The sequence below is a fragment of the Triticum dicoccoides genome, chromosome 2A, assembly GCF_002162155.2.
Source record: "Triticum dicoccoides isolate Atlit2015 ecotype Zavitan chromosome 2A, WEW_v2.0, whole genome shotgun sequence".
Lineage (NCBI taxonomy): Eukaryota > Viridiplantae > Streptophyta > Magnoliopsida > Poales > Poaceae > Triticum > Triticum dicoccoides.
Window position 1 is genome coordinate 546424560 of NC_041382.1, and position 21424 is coordinate 546445983.

Sequence of the window (21424 nt, forward strand, 5' to 3'; positions counted from 1 at the left end):
CCTCGGCATCCGAGTATCCTTCACCGTTCTCGCCCCCGCTCTCTCCTTCCTTGACGTCTTCCTCCTGCACTCCGTTGGGCATTGAGTACATGTCGATGAGGGCCTGAAAGGACAACGATCAAAAGAAATTCAGTCGACCATCAACAAGATGTCACGTAGTGAATCGGAAAGATACTTGATAAAACAGAATCATACCTGCTCCGGCTGACGCGAGTGGTCGAATGGAATCACCCTCCTAGACCCACGAGGGTTGTCTTTGTTGCTGGTGATCCCCATCAGCCACTTCTCCAACGTGTCCTCGCTGACGTCCTCTGGGTGGATCCGAGTGGAATCCTCGAGCCCAGAGTACATCCACATCGGATGATCACGTGCCTGAAGCGGTTGGATGCGTCGAACGAGAAAGACCTCCAGCAGGTCCATCCCGGTCACCCCGTCGCGGACGAGTTGGACGACTCGCTCGACCGGCACCTTGACATGCTCCTTCTCTTCTGGAACCAGCTTCAGGGAGCGGGCTTCTCCACTCGATCCAGAGAAAAGGGAGGAAGTCCAGTCAACTAACTCGGGGTCGGCTGGTCCTTGCAATAAAACCACGTCGACTGCCAGCCCCAGACCGAGTCGGGAAGGATCATTGCTGGGAAGGTGCTCTTGCTCCTCATCTGGATCCCCAGGCCCCCGCACATCTGGATCACTTGCGTCCTCTCATCACTCGGATTGGCCTTTTTGACCGACTGGGAGCGGCAGGTGAAGATGTGTTTGAAAAGACCCCAGTGCGGTCGACAGACCAAGAAATTTTCACACATTGAAACGAAAGCAGCCAGATAGACTATGGTGTTTGGAGTGAAATGGTGGAGTTGAGCCCCAAAGAAGTTCAAAAAGCCCCGGAAGAAAGGATGGGGAGGCAATGAGAATCCGTGATCTACGTGGGTGGCGAGGAGGACGCACTCACCCTCTTGGCTGCGGCTCGGTCTCATTCCCCGGTAGTCGTGCCGACTTGTGGGGGATCAGTCCCCCCTCCACCAGGTCGTTGAGGTCATCTTGGCTGATCGTCAAGCGGAACTAGTCGCCTTGGATCCAGCCCGGCGGCAGGCCGGATCTCGACGAGGATCCGCCCCGGCTGGTCCGCTTGCCCTTCGCCCTCGCGGTCGCCTTCTTCGCACGCTCCAGCGCCACCGTCTTCTCTTTCCCCATGGCGACGGATCGAGCTCGAGCGAAGGTCCGGCGACGAGAGCAGAAGCGAGCGTGGCGGAGAGGTCGGAGGAAGAAGAAAAGAGAATGGGAGCGCACGGGGCAGAGGCCTGTTCTGGTGCCTTTTATAAGGTCATTCCCTGAGTGACTGACTGGTGGACCCAGACGATCTAAACAAATCCCGCAACAGTCGCGCGCGCAGTACGTGGCGAAAAAGGTGGCGCGGAGATCAAGGAGACTTGCCTAATCCATCCCGATTTCCACGGTCTCACCCGTCCGGCGCGCTTCCCAAAATCCGAATCCCGCGAAATCCGCGGAGAGCAGAGCAACTTGCCAGACTAAAAACGTCCTCTACATTATCGTTCAGAATTCTACCGTGAAAATTCACTCGACAAAAACCAAGAATGGAGCAAGCCGACTGAAAAAGGAGTCGACGTCGTCTCCTCGCTTCATTGTTCCAGAACAAGATATGCTCATAGCACAAAGAATGAGTCGGAAGTGTTCCCAACTCCTTCCTCACTCAAACCCTAATCCATTCGGGGGCTAATGATGAAGCTATGTACCTAGGGTAGGGTCATGGATCTGTCCAACATACCCTCCCCAAGGACATCTCTACAAAGAATCAGAAGCGGTCGAAGAGAAACCATCATCCACTCGACCATGAAGATGTGTTCACTCAACCACCTTGAAGACACTCGACCACCAGAAGATGAGAAGCCCCTCACTCTGCAACGGTCGGGGTTTAAACCATAGCTTTATGGACATTTATAGCACTTTACTTCGGACATTACCAGTAATGCTCCTCCTTTATGAACATCGAACCCTGTGTAATGGATGGGAGCTGGGGTCCTGGCGCACTCTATATAAGCCACCCCCTCCTCTCGGACAAGGGTTCGCATCTTTTGTAAACTCACACACACATATAATCCAGTCGACCGCCCCAGGGCACCGAGACGTAGGGTTGTTACTTCATCCAAGAAGGGTCTGAACTCGTAAAACTCGTGTGTACAACTACTCCATAGCTAGGATCTTGCCTCCTCATACCTACCCCCATTCTACTGTCAGTCTTAGATCCACGACACTATGGGCTGAGCAAGAACCGTTCTTACCTACGCATCAAAAACCACAACGTGGTATAGTGATTGCTTTTTGATCTTCAGAAAGAACCCTGTTCATTGAATCTGATTCAACTAAAGTTGGAGAAACAGACACCCACTAGCCACTTATGTGCGAAGCACATCGGTAGAACCAGTCTCGTGTAAGCGTACGTGTAATGTCGGTCTGAGCCGCTTCATCCAACAATACCGCCGAATCAAGAATCAACTAGTGATGGCAAGCAATATGTATATACCCACGCCCACAACTCCTTTGTGTTCTACTCGTGCATATAACATCTACGCATAAACCTGGCTCGGATGCCACTGTTGGGGAACACAGTAATTTCAAAAAAATTCCTACGCACACGCAAGATCATGGTGATGCATAGCAACGAGAGGGAAGAGTGTTGTCCACGTACCCTCGTAGACCGTAAGCGAAAGCGTTATGACAACGCAGTTGATGTAGTCGTACGTCTTCACGATCGACCGATCCTAGCACCGAAGGTACAACACCTCCGTGATCTGCACACGTTCGGCTTGGTGATGTCCCACGAACTCACGATCCAGTAGAGTGTCGAGGGAGAGCTTCGTTAACACGACGACGTGATGACGGTGATGATGATACTACTGGAACAGGGCTTCGCCTAAGCACCACTACGATATGACCGAGGTGGATTATGGTGGAAGGGGGGCACCGCACACGGCTAAGAGATCAATGATCAACTTGTGTGTCCATGGGGTGGCCCCTTCCCCCGTATATAAAGGAGTGGAGGAGGGGAGGGGTCGGCCCTCTCTATGGCGCTCCCTAGGGGAGTCCTACTCCCACCGGGAGTAGGATTCCCCCTTTCCCTAGTTGGAGTACGAGAGGAAGGGAAGGAGGAGTAGGAGAGAAGGAAAGCCCCCCCCCCCCAAACCTATTCCTATTCGGCTTCCTGCCCAAGGGGGGCGCACCAGCACCTTGTGGGCTGGTATGCTTCCTTCTTATGGCCCATAACTTCTCCCGGGGGGTTCCGGTAACCTCCCGGTACTCCGGAAAAATGCCCGAACCACTCGGAACCATTCCGATGTCCAAACATAGGCTTCCAATATATCGATCTTTATGTCTCAACCACTTCGAGACTCCTTGTCATGCCCGTGATCACACCCAAGACTCCGAACAACCTTTGGTTCATCAAAACACATAAACTCATAATACCGATCGTCACTGAACGTTAAGCGTGCGGACCCTACGGGTTCAAGAACTATGTAGACATGACCGAGACTCACTTCCAATTAATAACCAATAGCGGAACCTGGATGCTCATATTGGTTCCTACATATTCTATGAAGATCTTTATCGGTCAAACCGCATAACAACATACGTTGTTCCCTTTGTCACCGGTATGCTACTTGCCCGAGATTTGATCATCGGTATCTCAATACCTAGTTCAATCTTGTTACTGGCAAGTCTCTTTACTCGTTCTGTGATGCATCATCCCGCAATTAACTCATTAGTCACATTGCTTGCAAGGCTTATAGTGATGTGCATTACTGAGAGGGCCTAGAGATACCTCTCTGATAGACGGAGTGACAAATCCTAATCTCGATCTATGCCAACTCAACAAACACCATTGGAGACACCCGTAGAGCATCTTTATAATCACCCAGTTACGTTGTGATGTTTGATAGCACACATGGTGTTCCTCCGGTATTCGGGAGTTGCATAATCTCGTAGTCAGAGGAACATGTATAAGTCATGAAGAAAGCAGTAGCAATAAAACTGAATGATCATTATGAAGGAAATATGCCCTAGAGGCAATAATAAAGTTATTATTTATTTCCTTATATCATGATAAATGTTTATTATTCATGCTAGAATTGTATTAATCGGAAACATAATACATGTGTGAATACATAGACAAACAGAGTGTCACTAGTATGCCTCTACTTGACTAGCTCGTTGATCAAAGATGGTTATGTTTCCTAACCATGGACATGAGTTGTCATTTGATAAATGGGATCACATCATTAGGAGAATGATGTGATTGACTTGACCCATTCCATTAGCTTAGCACTTGATCGTTTAGTATGTTGCTATTGCTTTCTTCATGACTTATACATGTTCCTATGACTATGAGATTATGCAACTCCCGTTTACCGGAGGAACACTTTGTGTGCTACCAAACGTCACAACGTAACTGGGTGATTATAAAGGTACTCTACAGGTGTCTCCTAAGGTACTTGTTGAGTTGGGGTATTTTGAGATTAGGATTTGTCACTCCGATCGTGGAGAGGTATCTCTGGGCCCACTCGGTAATACACATCACTATAAGCCTTGCAAGCATTGTAACTAATGAGTTAGTTGCGGGATGATGTACTATGGAACGAGTAAAGAGACTTGCCAGTAACGAGATTGAACTAGGTATTGAGATACCGACGATCGAATCTCGGGCAAGTAACATACCGATGACAAAGGGAACAATGTATGTTGTTATGTGGTTTGACCGATAAAGATCTTCGTAGAGTATGTAGGAGCCAATATGAGCATCCAGGTTCTGCTATCGGTTATTGACTGGAGACATGTCTCGGTCATGTCTACATAGTTCTCGAACCCATAGGGTCCGCACGCTTAACGTTCGGTGACGATTTGTATTATGAGTTTATGTGTTTTGATGTACCGAAGGTAGTTTGGAGTCCCGGATGAGATCGGGGACATGACGAGGAGTCTCAAAATGGTCGAGATGTAAAGATCGATATATTGGACGACTATATTCGGACATCAGAAAGGTTCCGAGTGATTCGGGTATTTTTCGGAGTACCGGAGAGTTACGGGAATTCGCCGGGGAGTATATGGGCCTTATTGGGCTTTAGGGGAAAGAGATGAGAGGTTGTGCGCCCCCCAATGCTTAGTCCGAATTGGACTTAGGGGGAGGGGCGGCGCCCCCTCCTTCCTTCTCTTCTCTTTTCCCTTTCCTTCTCTCCTACTCCTACTACTTGGAAGGGCTCCTAGTTTTACTAGGAAAGGGGGAATCCTACTCCCGGTGGGAGTAGGACTCCCCTAGGGCGCGCCATAGAGAGGGCCAACCCTCCCCCTCCTCTACTCCTTTATATACGGGGAGGGGGCACCCCTTGGAGACACAATAATTGATCATTGATCTTTTAGCCGTGTGCGGTGCCCCCCTCCACCATAATCCACTTCGGTCATATCGTAGCAGTGCTTAGGCGAAGCCCTGCGTCGGTAGCATCATCATCACCGTCATCACGCCGTCGTGCTGACGGAACTCTCCCTCGAAGCTCTGCTGGATCAGAGTTCATGGGACGTCATCGAGCTGAACGTGTGCTGAACTCGGAGGTGCCGTGCGTTCGGTACTTGGATCGGTTGGATCGTGAAGACGTACGACTACATCAACCGCGTTGTGCTAACGCTTCCGCTTTCGGTCTAAGAGGGTACGTGGGCACACTCTCCCCTCTCGTTGCTATGCATCACCATGATCCTGCGTGTGCGTAGGATTTTTTTTGAAATTACTACGTTCCCCAACACATTATGCTAAGCTATTGGATGGGTCTTGTCCATCACATCATTCTCTAATGATGTGATGTCATTCATCAAATGACAACACATGTCCATGGCTAGGAAACTTAACCATCTTTGATTAACGAGCTAGTCAAGTAGAGGCATACTAGGGACACTCTGTTTGTCTATGTATTCACACATGTACTAAGTTTCCGGTTAATACAATTCTAGCATGAATAATAAACATTTATCATGATATAAGGAAATATAAATAACAACTTTATTATTGCCTCTAGGGCATATTTCCTTCACCTTGTGGGTCCCGCAGAGCTCCTCTAAACCCTAATCTTTGGCCTATAAATTCCCAAATATCCCCAAACCACCAGAAGCGTCCACAAAAAATACTTTTCCGCTGTCGCAAGCCTCTGTTCCCGTGAGATCCCGTCTTGGGGCCTTTTCTGGCAATCTGCCAGAGGGGGGTTCGATCATGGAGGGCATCTACATCATCACTATTGCCCTTCCGATGAAGCGTGAGTCGTTTACCTCAGACCTACGGGTCCATAGCTAGTAGCTAGATGGCTTCTTCTCTCTCTATGATCTTCAGTACCATGTTCTCCTCGATGTTCTTGGAGTTCTGTCCGATGTAATATTCTTTTGCGGTGTGTTTGTCGAGATCCCATGAATTATGGATTTATGATCATATTATCTATGAATATTATTTGAATCTTCTCTAAATTCTTATATGCATGATTTGATATCTTTGTATTTCTCTTCGAATTATCGGTTTGGTTTGGCCAACTAGATTAGTATTTCTTACAATGGGAGAGGTGCTTAGTTCTGGGTTCAATCTTGCGGTGTCCTCACCCAATGACAAAGTAGGGGTAGTGAGGCATGCATTTGTATTGTTGCCATCAAGGATAAAAAGATGGGGTTTTCGTCATATTGCTTGAGTTTGTCCCTCTACATCATGTCATCTTACTTAAAGGCGTTACTCTGTTCTTTATGAACTTAATACTCTAGATGCATGTTGAATAGCGGCCGATGTGTGGAGTAATAGTAGTAGATGCAGAATCGTTTCGGTCTACTTGACACGGATGTGATGCCGATATGCATAATCATTGCCTTAGATATCGTCATAACTTTCGCTTTTCTATCAATTGCTCGATAGTAATTTGTTCACCCATCGTATTATTTTTCTTCAAGAGAGAAGCCTCTAGTGAAACCTATGGCCCCTGAGTCTATTTTCCATCATATATTTTCAGATCTATAAACCACCAAAAATACCTTGCTGTAATTTATTTAATTTTACTTTGTTTTACGTTTTAGTAATCTTTTATATCTATCTCTATCATATCTCATCCTTGCAAGTGACCGTGAAGGGATTGACAACCCCTTTATCGCGTTGGGTGCAAGTGTTTGATTGTTTGTGCAGGTGCATAGATTGGAGACTTGCTTATACCTCCTACTAGATTGATACCTTGGTTCTCAAAACTGAGGGAAATACTTATCTCTACTTTGCTGCATCACCCTTTCCTCTTCAAGGAAAAAACCAACGCAAGCTCAAGAAGTAACACACGACACTTAGCAGGAATCAATGTCCTAAGACAGTTGATGAGCATGTGTAGATGACTGGAGCTCCATATGCCTAGGCAACTTGATCCATCATGTATGCTATGACATGTAGAAGACCAAATGTTTCTTATGCGCTAACTGTTAGTAGAAGGTACCAAAGTGATCCCGAAGTGGCTCACTGTTAAAAATATTCTTAAGTACCTTAGAAGAACAAAGGACATGATCATTGTCTATGGAGGAGATGAAGAGCTTGTTGTAAATGGTTACACCTCTGTAGATGAAGAGCTCACTGATAATTTCTCCATTGCCACCTCTGTATCTGTTCTTTATATCTGCAACGACTTGCTTGGCGTCGAAAGTGATGACCAAATGATGCAACTAGAGATCCTTCACCAAGGCAAGGGCCTCTCTACATGCGATAGTTTCCAGGGTCGATGGATCATCGACTCCTCCAATAACCAGTGAAGAACCGCCAAGATAATTTCCTTGTCTATCCCGATAAAATGCAGCCCCAACTCCTCCTCTCCCCCTTAGCACACTGGCATCAACATGTATCTTTGTGTAGCCCTCTAGTGGTGCCTTGGGGCGATGCGGGCGAGCCCCACTGAAGCCAACGGCTTGAGTCGCTTCTGGTTTCTTTTCCTTAAGCATTTCCAGTTCACTAATGAACATTGCGACAAACGCATGTATCGGCTGGGGGTTCTGAAACACCCCTTCATGGATTGCTTTGCGGCTTGCCGACCACAACGCCCAGAGGGTAACAGGAAGTAGGACAAAGAGGTCATGAGGCAGCTCCTCCATGAGAGTAAACAGCCAACACTTTGCATTAAGTTCTGTAGTTGTAGTTATTTTATGCGCCAGCTCTTCATCTGCTAACATCCATGTGCATCTCGACATGGTGCAATCTACTAATGCGTGTCTCCACGAGTCTGGTGCCCCGCACAACCTGCATGCTGTAGTGCCGGATATGTCTATGAGCAATCACGTCTTCGGCTGACAGCGAATGTTTAGACAAACGGCAAAGGAACATCGTAACCTTGCCCGTGACCTGCGTTTTTCATAAATACTTCCATGAACCTTCATCACTATTTGTACCGGACGAGCCGACATCACCGTTCAACCAAGCTTGCCACCTTGTTTTTGTGGCCACTAACGTTTTATAAGGTGACTTAACTGAGAAGCATTCATTCCTCTCAAATTTTGAGCACCAAAAATATGCCAGGTTTCGTGTACACACGGGGATCCCCATAATAACCTTTGCATCCATAGGCATGAATATTTGTTCAATGTGTTTGTTTATCCATGTTGTGGAAGTGGCGTCGATGAGATCGGAAACTAGTTCCAGTGGGTTGGGTACTAGACATCTATAAGGCATCTTAATGGTCTCTCTGCTACCTATTCGTTTTATTAATCCTTTCTCTAGGATATCCCAGCCCTCAACAATAGCTAGCTCTGCACACTTGGCTCGGGTGACCTCCAAGTGTTGCATCAAGAACAATGGCATCTGAAGAGATTCAGAGTGTTGAAGTAAGCGCCACGCCTGCTTGGCTAACATTGCCAAATTAAACAATTCAAAATCCTTAAAGTCGAGACCACCCATACCTTTTGGCTTTGTCATTGATTTGGAGGAGACCCTTTGCTTTGAGTAAGAACATCTTTCTCCTCATATTTTGTTATGCCTGAATGGGCTTTATTTTTGGTAGGGTGGGCCGGATCAGCAGAAAATCATGCCCACCATTAGACCCGGCCCACCATCTTACATGAAAGAGAAGAGGTGCCCATCCGTGTCCTCCGTTATAAAACCACCACTTCCTGGGAGCGAGGTGCCCTAACAAATCGCGCAGCCACCGGTCTCCCCTCACCGCGAGCAAGTGGCGGCGAGCCTCACGCTCGCCTCCCTCCCCGCAACCCACAAGACAACCCAGCCCCGACCCCCAGGGGAAGAACCAAAGCACCCGCGACGAGCGCACGCGTAGCAGCCCAACCGCAGCCATGGCCGTCTCCGATAGGTCGCGCAACGCGCTGCTCCCCAGCTTCCTCTACGCGGCCCCCTCCGCCGCCGCCGCCTCCACCCCTTTCTCTGCGGCCGCTGGCATTGGTGGCCGCGGGCTCGTCGCACCGTCCCATGCGGCGGCGACGAGGCCGGCGGCGTGGGCGCGGGCGCCTAGCGAGCCGTCCCGGAAGGTCGAGATGTACTCGCCCGCCTTCTACGCGGCGTGCACGGCCGGTGGCATCACCAGCTGCGGGCTCACGCACATGACCGTCACGCCCCTCGACCTCGTCAAGTGCAACATGCAGGTAAGCTTCTATTAGAGCCTTCTTGTCCCCGCGGTGCGTCAATGTATCCCTGATATAAACGAATGATATACCGGAGGCTGGTTAGGTTCTGATCGCGTGCGTTTGTCTCCAATGCATAATGCGTCTGGAGTATGCTACGTAGCATATCCTATGCGTTATGTGGTTCTGTTGTCAATGGATTCGTACACATCGCATATTATTACATCAGTTTGTCTTATGATTCCTGTACGTGATGCTATCTGGGCTAAAATGGTCCTGACAATGTGTTTGTTAACTGCTTGTGGATATTTCTATTTGGTTGGGCGGGATACTGCAAAGCTGCTTGTCCGTAGACCCAGGGTTGGATCATGTAATTGTTTACATTTGTTACATTTTCAGCAATTAACTGTTGTTGCGGACCAACTGTGAATGATTTGTGTATGCGTGCGTGTGTGTTTTGTAGGCGCAATTGATCGCCCTCCTATGTTTTATCATTGTACGGAACCAGTTAGTAATGAAATGTCACTTTGCCTGTTTTATTAGATTGATCCAGCCAAGTACAAGAGCATCTCTTCTGGATTTGGTGTTCTCTTGAAAGAGCAAGGGGCAAAGGGTTTCTTCAGAGGCTGGGTGCCTACTTTGATAGGTTACAGTGGTCAAGGCGCCTGCAAATTTGGTTTCTACGAGTTCTTCAAGAAGTATTACTCAGATATTGCTGGACCTGAGAATGCAGTCAAGTACAAGACCTTGATCTATCTTGCTGGCTCTGCTTCGGCTGAGGTTATTGCAGATGTTGCCCTCTGCCCTATGGAGGCTGTGAAGGTTCGTGTGCAGACACAGCCTGGTTTTGCAAAAGGTTTATCTGATGGGCTACCTAAGTTTGTCAAGGCTGAAGGATATGCTGGGTAAGTCAAGGCAAGTGACTGAAACATTGAAATCTATTGTTCTCTGTAACTGTAATCTCACTCTTCTGAAACAATGCTGGGTATGCAGATTGTACAAGGGAATTGTTCCTCTCTGGGGCCGTCAAATTCCATGTAAGTATCTACTATCTACTCCCTGCTCTGTTGTCACCATGAATCCAGATTGCTTTCCTTAGGAGACATTTGCTAGTTGCTACTCTAAATCATATAATGTTTGGGCAGTGGGCACCCTACTAGACAGTCGCTACTCTTTATAATATAATAAATGTTGAAAACTAAATTTATTTGAAGAATGTAATAACCAAGTTGCTCTGTTATTGACGCATAAGTTGTGCCCCCCTAGAGTGCATATGGTGATAGGAGTGTTACTTCTGCTATCAGGGATACAGTGGAGTGCACTAATCATGCCTTATTATATTCTTGATTTTTGAACATGGTACTATACATTCACGTAATTAAGGGAGCCTAATTATTTGCATGGACATCAGAGTCATGCATTTAATTGCACACAGTTCCTCTTGAGATCATAGTATGATTTCCAAGATTTTATGTGTGCATATATTGATATTTCCACACTGCTTGAGCTATACCCATTAAACTGGGCATAGGCTCCAATGGAGTGGTGTACACTATTTATGGACAATGGTCTCATTTCTTGCCGGTGACAAATCTTATTGTCTTTAACATACAGTGATATCATGCATTTTCATCATCGCTTTAAGTCTTTTAAGTGTTACACTTCAATTTACAACTGTCTTGTGTGTGTGCAATTCTAGTATATTTTCGCTAGAATTTTTGTGGCACATTGTTCCTGTTATTCGTGAAATCATACTATGATTTCCAAGATTATATACGTGCATATATAGATTTTCCACACTGCTTGAATTCTCTCTGCTGTTCTGAAGTGAAAGTCCAATTAAGTACTAGCATATATTTATGTGTGGGTAGCAACCTCCCAACATTTTTTTCATTTGTTAAAACATTCTTTCATGGTAACCCCAGTATGGTTTTTTCTTGAATATTAACTCTGTTGCACATAGTCATGTTCTTCTCGAAGTCACACAATGATTTTCGAGATATATTTGTGCATATACAGAATTTTCACACTGCTTGAGTTATCTCTGTTATACTAGAGCGAAACTCCAATTACGTGGCGTACATGTTTGTTAAGATTTTACTTTTTGTTTGTTAACACATCTTTCATTGGGACTCAAGTATAGTTTTTTCTAGAATATTAACTCTTCGTTGCACATAGTATTGTTCTTCTTGAAATCACGCAATGACTTTCAGGATTTATTTTGTGCATACACAGAATTTTCACACTGCTTGAGTTATCTCTGTTATACTAGAGGGAAACTCCAATTACGTGGCGTACATGTTTGTTAAGATATTGCTTTTTGTTTGTTAACACATCTTTCATTGGGACTTCAGTATAGTTTTTTCTAGAATATTAACTCTTCGTTGCACATAGTATTGTTCTTCTTGACATCACGCAATGATTTTCAAGATATATTTGTGCATACACAGAATTTTCACACTGCTTGAGTTATCTCTGTTATACTAGAGCGAAACTCCAATTACGTGGCGTACATGTTTGTTAAGATATTACTTTTTGTTTATTAACACATCTTTCATTGGGACTTCAGTATAGTTTTTTCTAGAATATTAACTCTTCGTTGCACACAGTATTGTTCTTCTTGAAATCACGCAATGACTTCCAAGATTTATTTGTGCATACACAAAATTTTCACACTGCTTGAGTTCTCTCCGTTGTACTAGAGTGAAACTCCAATTACGTGGCGTACATGTTTGTTAAGATAGATTGCTTTGTTTATTAACACATCTTTCATTGGAACTTCAGTATAGTTTTTTTCTGGAATATTAACTCTTCGTTGCACATAGTATTCTTCTTGAAATCACGCAATGGTTTTCAAGATTTATTTGTGCATACACAGAATTTTCACACTGCTTGAGTTCTCTCTGTTGTACTAGAGCGAAACTCCAATTACGTGGCGTACATGTTTGTTAAGATAGATTATTTACTTTTATGCTATGAGAATTTGCTGCTCTTTGGTGTTTCCGTACACATTTATCTTTGGTTGTTAGCACTTGAGCTTTATTACGCTTACGCAAAAAGTCAAATACTAATAATATTGCCTTGAATCGGGACTTGCAAGTTGCAACTGTTTAAATGTGCGTAATTCTGAGACCACACTGATTTTACATATTTTGTTTGCCTGCACAAATATTGCACCCTACTTGTGTCACTCTGGTGTTGTGAAACTAGACTCCACTGGAGTGTTCTGCATTAGACAAATATTTATGATGCCTGCCTCAAAGCAGGCGAACACGATGTCCCAAAAAAAGAAGCTGCAGTATAGTTGTTTCTTAGTTTCATTTCTTTTGTTTCTGTTTGCTCCTTTTACCTTTTATGTAGGCAGCTAGAGCTAGACTCCAATTAGGTGAATTCTGAACTACTCCCTCTGTAAAGAAATATAAAGAGCAAATGGAAATAGTAACAGCACCATTGCTGTTGTGGTTTTCTGTTGTCTCCTTGTTTCTGGCATAGCCATGGTCAAGTCAATAGTAGTTTAGATTATTTTTCCTTTTGGTAGATTGGTTATGTATATTATTCTTTTGCTTCAACACTGAACACTGGAGATGTGGTAGTCTGCAGCGCGATCAAACTACTAGCTTAATCAGCATCTGATCATTTTGTAAAATGCAGACACTATGATGAAATTTTCCTCCTTCGAGACGATTGTTGAGATGATCTACAAGTACACAATTCCTGCCCCCAAGAGCGAGTGCAGCAAGTCTCTCCAGCTCGGAGTGAGCTTTGCAGGGGGTTACGTTGCTGGAGTGTTGTGCGCAATAGTTTCGCACCCAGCTGACAACCTTGTTTCATTCCTCAACAATGCCAAGGGAGCAACTGTGGGCGACGTGAGCTTTCCTACCTTGTAACTCAAGTCATTGGCCACCTTTTATGTTTGTCTTGGTTTTGTTTCTTATTACAGTAGTATATATTTTTTGCGTGTGCAGGCTGTGAAGAAACTTGGTCTGTGGGGTCTGTTTACTCGTGGTCTCCCTCTGCGTATCGTGATGATTGGTACCCTCACTGGAGCTCAGTGGGGCATCTATGATGCTTTCAAAGTCATGGTTGGACTGTAAGTATTCCATTTTTGTTGGTCCTCGTGCGCATTGGGCCAGCTATTAGTCTTGCTCAGGGTAACTTACCCTAAAAAAACCTTAATTGTGCTTTGGCTTGTGCAGGCCAACTACTGGTGGAGTTGCTCCGACTCCTGCTGCCGCTGGAGAGCAGCTCAAGGGCTGAAGCTTTGATTCTATACTGCATATAATATCTGACAAGACTTTTTGGCGCCGAATTGGATGAGATGACGAAATAGCTCATCTTTCATCCTTTTAAGAGCAAAATTTGATTTTTTTTTTCAGGACTGCCTAGCCGCGGCCCTGGTAATTAGAAGTCCAAGACAGTTTAGGAACGATTTTCGGCACATGATCGTCTGGTTTAGGACGATTGCCTGGAACCATAGCATACGTTGCCCATTTTTTTGAATTGTTATTATATGTCTCAGCTAATCCTGGCAATAAAAGCTGTAATTAAGCGCTTGCTTAGGGTTATATATTGCTGGACTGGCTTCACCAGCTTGTTGTTACATTGCTGTGTTTTGAGTCTGCTGTGTTAGAAGGTGTTGTTGCGATCTCGCGGAAAATGCGCAGAGCAACACTGCAATTGACTTACTGGCGCCCGATCGTTCATCAACCAAGCAAACCGCCATTGTCGGCAATGCGCGTCTGGGTACTTCGTACAGCTGTTGTACCGTCGACCAAGTAAAAACCAAGCGTAGGGTTGTTCTACAGTCGACCAAGCAAGAAAGGTTTGAAACAAGGCGCTATTTTCGTACGTAGTAGAATGGCAAGATATGCTGGAGCGTCGCTCTCTGAAACAGACGCCCGGCACTTCCTCAAAAAAAAAATTAAAATGAAACAGACGCCCGGCAAGAGAAGGGATGAAGCCATACGCCAAGCAGGAAAAAGATCTCCGGACTCGTATGAAATACCAAGCTGCCACGTCTCATCGCCTGCTTCTCTAGTTAGTCTCCCGATCCCATGTGGCAGCCTACTGCTGCTACACAGAGGCACGCAACGCAAACTCTGTATGTAGCATCTGCAAATATAGAACGAAAGATTACTCCATACCGCATGGTTAGCGTGGCTGAATGGAGGAAAGACCCGCAGACACATGGCATGGAATCAACGAAAAAAATATGAGAATATGAAACAACGAAATACAACTTTATTAGAAAAATAAGGCCTTGTATAACTCTTGCATGAATACAGGGGGTTGTGTCGATTCTAATAATCCAACTTTGAGTTGTCAATAATCTAAAATGGGTAACACCGTAACAGTGAGTTGTTTTACTCGGTAGCTTTTAGTACTAGCTTTGTTACGCGCGCAGAAGATGGCAGGCCAGGATGATCAGTCCGATCCGACCTTCCAAATGGAATCCAGCGACTGGCTGCGGTTCGTCCTCCTCTCGGTCGCTCACCGCCACCAGTCAGTCCCCTCCCCTTCCCCTTCACAGCTTCACTCCCTCTCCCCCTTCCACAAACTCCAGTCCAGCCGAGAGTTCTAGAAGCCAACCATAACACTTCCCCTCCGGCCACAGCCTCTCCATTCTCCTTGGGCAATCCCGCGGTAGCGAGCTCGACTCGATCGGACCAGCGGGGTCCATGCCCATGGCGCTCCTCTCCGCCACCTCCCCCGCCAAGACGCTCTTCTGCCACGAGGAGCAGTACCCGGCGCAGAGCGGCCTCCTCCTCTCGGCCCCGCAGTCCAGGAAACAGAGGGCGCGCGCCAGCGCCAGGCTGGTGGCGGCAATGCGCCCGGCGGGCGCGGCCGCCACGGAGACGGCCTCTACGGCGGGGGCGACCAGGAGCGGGAAGCCTCGCGTGCTGGTGGCGGGCGGCGGCATCGGGGGCCTGGTGCTGGCGCTGGCGGCCCGGCGCAAGGGGTACGACGTGACGGTGTTCGAGCGGGACATCAGCGCGGTGCGCGGGGAGGGGCAGTACCGCGGGCCCATCCAGATCCAGAGCAACGCGCTGGCGGCGCTGGAGGCCATCGACATGTCCGTGGCCGAGGAGGTCATGCGCGAGGGCTGCGTCACCGGCGACCGCATCAACGGCCTCGTCGACGGCATCTCCGGCTCATGGTACGTCCGTCCAACTCGACTCAAATCAGCCGTGCCTTGCCTGCTTATCAACCGCTGCTCACCTGCTCTCTCCCTGCCTGTCGCTTGCTTGTTGTGCCTTGGCCGTTGTGGCACTGCTAGTAATAAGTGGGCAACGTGCGCAAACCGATTCCACTGCTGATCCCGCGACCTCCACCGCGCACCCAGACGAGACGAGACGGCGCCGCCCCACCCGGCCGGGCAACAATGAAATGAAAAGAGCCTGCGCGCGGCGGCTTCCCGTTCGCCCGTAGCCCACACGGCCGCCCAAACGCACCGAGGAGGCCACCACCACCAATCCTGGACTGGACTCCTTTTCTCACCACCACGGGGCACCCACGTACACCACCGACTCGGCTCACCTCCGGGCTCCGGCACAGGAGAAATCCATTCCTCCGTTTCCGTGCCCGGTCCGTGGTGTCGGCCCGCATAACAAAATGGGAAAAATTCGCTATCCCGGCACGGCACGGCGCGTCGGTACGGTACAGCCCCCCCTCTGCCGGGTTGCGCCCAATGAATCCATGTTCGCGAGTACCGGTGCCCGGCGGTCTCATCCCCATCCCATGTGTCTCTCGCCTAGTAGCTGCCCCATCCCATGTGTCTCTCGCCTAGTAGCTGCCCCATCCCGATCGCCAGGCTAAAATAGCCAGCCTCCCGGGAACGTCTTCTCCTTCTCCTTCTGTGAAGCCAGCCTGACTGACTGCCCATTTGGAGCTCCCTCCAGAGCATGTCCACTGAGACTTTTTAGAGAAAGAAGAAGGAAGAGTCAACCCAACGCTGAACGGCAGCGAGCATACTCTGCTCATCACAAGCTCCACAGCTTCCACTTCCTGGCTGCTTGTCTACTGTCGCCAATTCCTCATGCCATGCTCCAGCTGCACGCGAGTGTCTCCCACGGCGATCTCCGCCACCTCTTCCTCCTCCCGGACAGTGCTCCGCATACTCCCCTTCCGCTCCCCGCGCGCGCCGTATGGACGCCGGCTCTGCCTTTCTGGCTCCGTACGGTGCACTGCGGAGGTCGTTGACGCGGCAATGCACGCGCCCAAGGCGACGGGGCCAAAGCCGCGCGTCCTGGTCGCCGGCGGGGGGATCGGCGGCCTCACCTTCGCGCTCGCGGCCAGGCGGAAGGGCTTCCAGGTGCTCGTGCTGGAGAGGGACATGAGCGCCGTCCGCGGGGAGGGCAAGTACCGGGGCCCCATCCAGCTGCAGAGCAACGCGCTCGCCGTCCTCGAGGCCGTCGACATGCCCGCCGCCGACCAGATCATGGACGCCGGATGCATCACCGGCGACCGCGTCAACGGGATCGTCGACGGCATCTCCGGCTCCTGGTCGGTACTAATCACGTCCCGCTTCCACTCACACGAGCAGCCCACTGCTTGGTTGCTTGTTGGGATCATGAACTACTACCAAGGATTTGTCCGCTTGCGCCTAAAAATGTTGGGATTTCTCTCTGGCATCAAGTTCTTGTGCAAGCTAGCCTAACAAGACTCTGTTCACGTGGTACAGTGCACTATCGCCACTTGGTACAACCCGATTGGTAGCAGTTCATGCTCACCTGCTTTAGTACGCCATACCATGGCAATTAGTACAGCTCACACTTGATTGGTTAATCGTAGTAGACCTACAGTTAGTCAATGATAGCAACACGAGCGAATGAATAACACAATGTAATTTGTTGCTTACTTATCGATGTTGATTTGTATAATTAAATTACATGTAGAGTACTTAGTTGTGCTTATTCTACTGCATATTTGAATTTGCTAGTTGATCAGCTTCAAGATTCATTTGACTGAGCCATGTTGGTATGCAGGTACATCAAGTTTGATACCTTCACTCCTGCGGCTGACAGAGGGCTCCCGGTCACAAGGGTCATTAGCCGCATGACGCTGCAGCAGATTCTTGCCCGTGCTGTCGGCGACGACGCTATAATGAACGATTGCCACGTTGTCGACTTTACTGATGATGGCAACAAGGTGAATCATCAATTCAGTTGTCTTTGAGTGGCCATCTCCGTGCAAAACTGGTTCTCAATGTTATTGAAAAAGTCCAATGTTTGTTTGTAACATTCACCGGATAAGTGCAGGTTACCGCGATATTGGAGGATGGCCGGAAATTTGAAGGTGATCTCTTGGTTGGAGCAGATGGCATATGGTCAAAGGTAATGCAGTCAGTTGCCTTTTCAAAAACAGGATCAAAGTTGACCTTAATAGAGATTTATCTTTTTGAGGGACCTGAATTAATATTTACTTCATTGGATAGGTGAGGAAGTCGCTTTTTGGCGAAACGGATGCATCTTATTCAGAATACACTTGCTACACCGGAATTGCAGACTTTGTGCCTCCTGATATTGACACAGTCGGGTATGTGGCTCAGATCTGAGAAATAAGTACTGTCATTTCCTCTGATTGGAAATACTAATGCGCTTCCCCTTCTTCCTCTGTGAAGGTACCGAGTGTTTCTTGGTCACAAACAATATTTCGTCTCTTCAGATGTTGGTGGTGGTAAAATGCAGTGGTATGCATTTCACAAGGAACCTGCTGGTGGTACTGATCCTGAGAATGGTGAGTGTCCAGAGGGAAGGTTTTGCACTAAGTTAGTTAAATGTTACCTTCCTCTATAGTCTATGATGCCAATGAGGGACATATAGTTGATAGGCATTGCCTATGTGCTTGTCATCCATGCATCCACTAATGCTGTATATTGACAGGCAAAAAGAACAGACTGCTCGAGATATTTAGCGGTTGGTGTGATAATGTCATAGATCTGCTAAATGCAACTGAGGAGGAAGCAATTCTTCGCCGGGATATATACGATCGGCCACCTACTATCAACTGGGGGAAAGGTCGTGTCACCTTGCTTGGTGACTCTGTCCATGCTATGCAGCCAAATCTGGGACAGGGTGGTTGCATGGCTATCGAGGTACATAATTACTTAGCCATGCGTATGATATCATTGTCATTATCAGAAATTCGGCATGGTGGATAGGTTTCCTGCCTTGGTGTTGTGAGATACAGTACTCGCTGATCAATAACTTGTCACTTGTTATAGGATGGTTACCAGCTACTCGCTGCTCTAAAATAACTTGTCACTTGTTATAGGATGGTTACCAGCTGGCTGTAGAGCTTGAGAAGGCCTGGGAAGAGAGTGTCAAGTCTAGAACTCCTGTGGACGTTATTTCCTCCTTGAGGAGGTAACTATTTCTTTCCTTGTGTTGTACTCGTAGCATGTTAGTTTGTTCAGATGGTATTGCTTTTAGCATCCAGTAGAATACTAACAGAATCCAATTCCAAAGCTGCCCTATTATTATGTCCTTGGTAAGTCTGACTGATGGGCATGGTATTTGTTTGCATGTTTGTCTGCAGTTATGAGAAGGAGAGAAAGCTACGTGTTGCTATCATACATGGATTGGCAAGAATGGCGGCAATCATGGCTACCACTTACAGACCATATCTAGGTGTGGGTCTGGGACCTTTGTCGGTAAGTCAAGAACTACACAGCTTTGTACTTCTAAACATATTTAGTTGGTTTTTGTCTCTCGGCCTGATTAAAACTGCTTGTTGAGTTGGCCACCCGTGATTTTATTGGACATATGAAGCAAGGTTTAAAACTAGATTACCTGCTTCATAAGAGTATTATCAAACAATGCAGACTAAAATTACTATATGGATATTTGTCACATGTAGTTTTTGACAAAGTTGAGGATACCGCATCCTGGAAGAGTTGGCGGCAGATTTTTCATCAAGGTTGGAATGCCTTTGATGCTGAGCTGGATTTTAGGTGGCAACAGGTGATTCTTTTGAGCTATAAGTTTGTTTCCATTTCGAGCTCATAAGTAAATAGTGCTATACTTTTTAATGGAATTTGTAAATACAGAACAATATTTGATTTTCATTAGGGTTAGATACCTTCTCACCATGCACAGAAGGACTTCCCAATTGTCTCTTCTTACTCACCATCTATTAATCATGATGGAAATACGATATGAATATTGTTTTTGATATGCAGCTCAAAGCTGGAAGGAAGACCGTTAAGTTGCCGGCTTTCTGACAAGGTATATTTCTAAAAGACATGTAAACACTAATAACTACTACAAAACAAGATAACTATTTGAAAATCTCTGACATTTAGCATCCCACTGTAGGCAAGCAACCAGCTTGGTCGATGGTTTCAGGATGACGATGCATTGGAACAAGCTATGGGTGGAGAGTAAGTTCATTGCTTATCCTCTGGTTTCATTTTGAACCAGACATGTTCTGCATACTACTTTCAGCGCCTTTGAAAAGAGTAGTTATTTGAGTGACACTATTCACAGGTGGTACCTCTTCCCTATGAGCTCTGGAGGCGACTCTGCCTTGCAGCCCATTCGTTTGATCAGGGATGAACAGAGGACACTCTCTATTGGGTAGGTGTACATAGCAAAAATATTTCTCTTTATACAGCACTTTTTTCCTCAAGGCGTTGCAGAATAAAACAAATGTCTCTTTTTCTTGGCAGAAGCAAACCAGATCCGAGCAATTCTGATTCTTCGTTGTCGTTCCCCTTGCCACAAGTAAGTTATTAAGATGATATGTGGCAAATTTTTAGTGTAACCCGTTTAATCCTCAAAATTGCACTCATGGCTGCATTTTCCTTTGTCGATAAACTTGTTAACTTCCCTTTGATCTGTTGAACTTCCTTGCAGGTATCAGAGATCCATGCTACTATCACATGCAAGAATAAGGGTTTCTATTTGACCGATCTGGGAAGCGAGCACGGTACATGGTTTAACGAGTAAGTTCTGAGAGCAGCCTGATTCCACTCTCTTGCTCCAGAAGTCGAAACTTTACAATGTTAACCCGTTCTCTTGCGTGTGGAATCTCCAGCAACGAAGGCAGACGCTACCGGTTACCTCCAAACTTCCCAGTTCGTTTCCACCCTTCCGATGCCATCGAATTTGGCTCAGACAAGAAGGTAGCCATATCCTGTTCTCCATATCTTTCTTACCTTTGCTTCCTATCTGCCCGATGATCCAGTCAATCATGATTCGTCGTGGAATGCCCACTTCTGGATTCAGAACTCTGATCAGTTTGTGCAAATTTGCAGGCCATGTTCCGGGTGAAGGTGCTGAGCACGCTTCCGTACGACTCCGCGAGAGGAGGGGGAGAAGTTCTGCAGGCAGCATGAGTGGGGACTTCAACGACCCCTTGTCACCAGCCACTGTACAGCATTCTTCAGTAAACAGCCGACACTGCATCATGGAAAGAAAAAGAATTGTAACTTTTGCACTCATCCAGATATCCAAAGCAGGATTTTGAGTAGCTTCTGACAGAATTACTACGTTGCAGTTCTACGAAAAAGAACTGAGGGTGTACAATAGGGTAGGCAATTTTTAGCTGTTGCCACTGTAATACTGTACCTAGTACAGTACATTGTTGTGCCTATTAAGACGTGTTCATACTGAAAGATAGAAATATTGCGTAATCAAGCCGAAGGCAATTATAGCATGAACACCATGACGCAATGGACCAAAGGAAAAACACCATGATTCGTTCCAAGGCATATGCACCAGTAGTCTGTAGTTCGATATTTTCTCTTCGTGGTAAGAGCGAGAGTTAGGACTTAGGACCCAGGAATCAACTTAGTAGA

The 21424-nt window shown here is 46.9% G+C and overlaps 2 protein-coding genes across 2 annotated transcripts; both read left to right on the plus strand.

Moving 5' to 3' along the window:
- Positions 1 to 9183: 9183 nt before the first annotated feature.
- Positions 9184 to 14226, plus strand: LOC119355294 (mitochondrial phosphate carrier protein 3, mitochondrial-like). The gene is made up of 6 exons (XM_037622080.1): positions 9184 to 9645; positions 10168 to 10529; positions 10618 to 10661; positions 13276 to 13490; positions 13590 to 13714; positions 13821 to 14226. Exons 1-6 carry the CDS (start codon positions 9340 to 9342, stop codon positions 13879 to 13881), a joined length of 1113 nt encoding a protein of 370 aa, XP_037477977.1. The 5' UTR covers positions 9184 to 9339; the 3' UTR covers positions 13882 to 14226.
- Positions 14227 to 15191: 965 nt separating this feature from the next.
- On the plus strand, positions 15192 to 21286 carry LOC119355295 (zeaxanthin epoxidase, chloroplastic-like). Its single transcript, XM_037622081.1, has 16 exons — positions 15192 to 15781; positions 17610 to 17772; positions 17883 to 17957; positions 18059 to 18159; positions 18245 to 18360; positions 18507 to 18718; positions 18898 to 18989; positions 19162 to 19276; positions 19483 to 19586; positions 19805 to 19850; positions 19941 to 20005; positions 20112 to 20201; positions 20294 to 20348; positions 20481 to 20569; positions 20662 to 20749; positions 20882 to 21286. Exons 1-16 carry the CDS (start codon positions 15303 to 15305, stop codon positions 20960 to 20962), a joined length of 1971 nt encoding a protein of 656 aa, XP_037477978.1. The 5' UTR covers positions 15192 to 15302; the 3' UTR covers positions 20963 to 21286.
- The last annotated feature ends 138 nt before the right edge of the window (positions 21287 to 21424 follow it).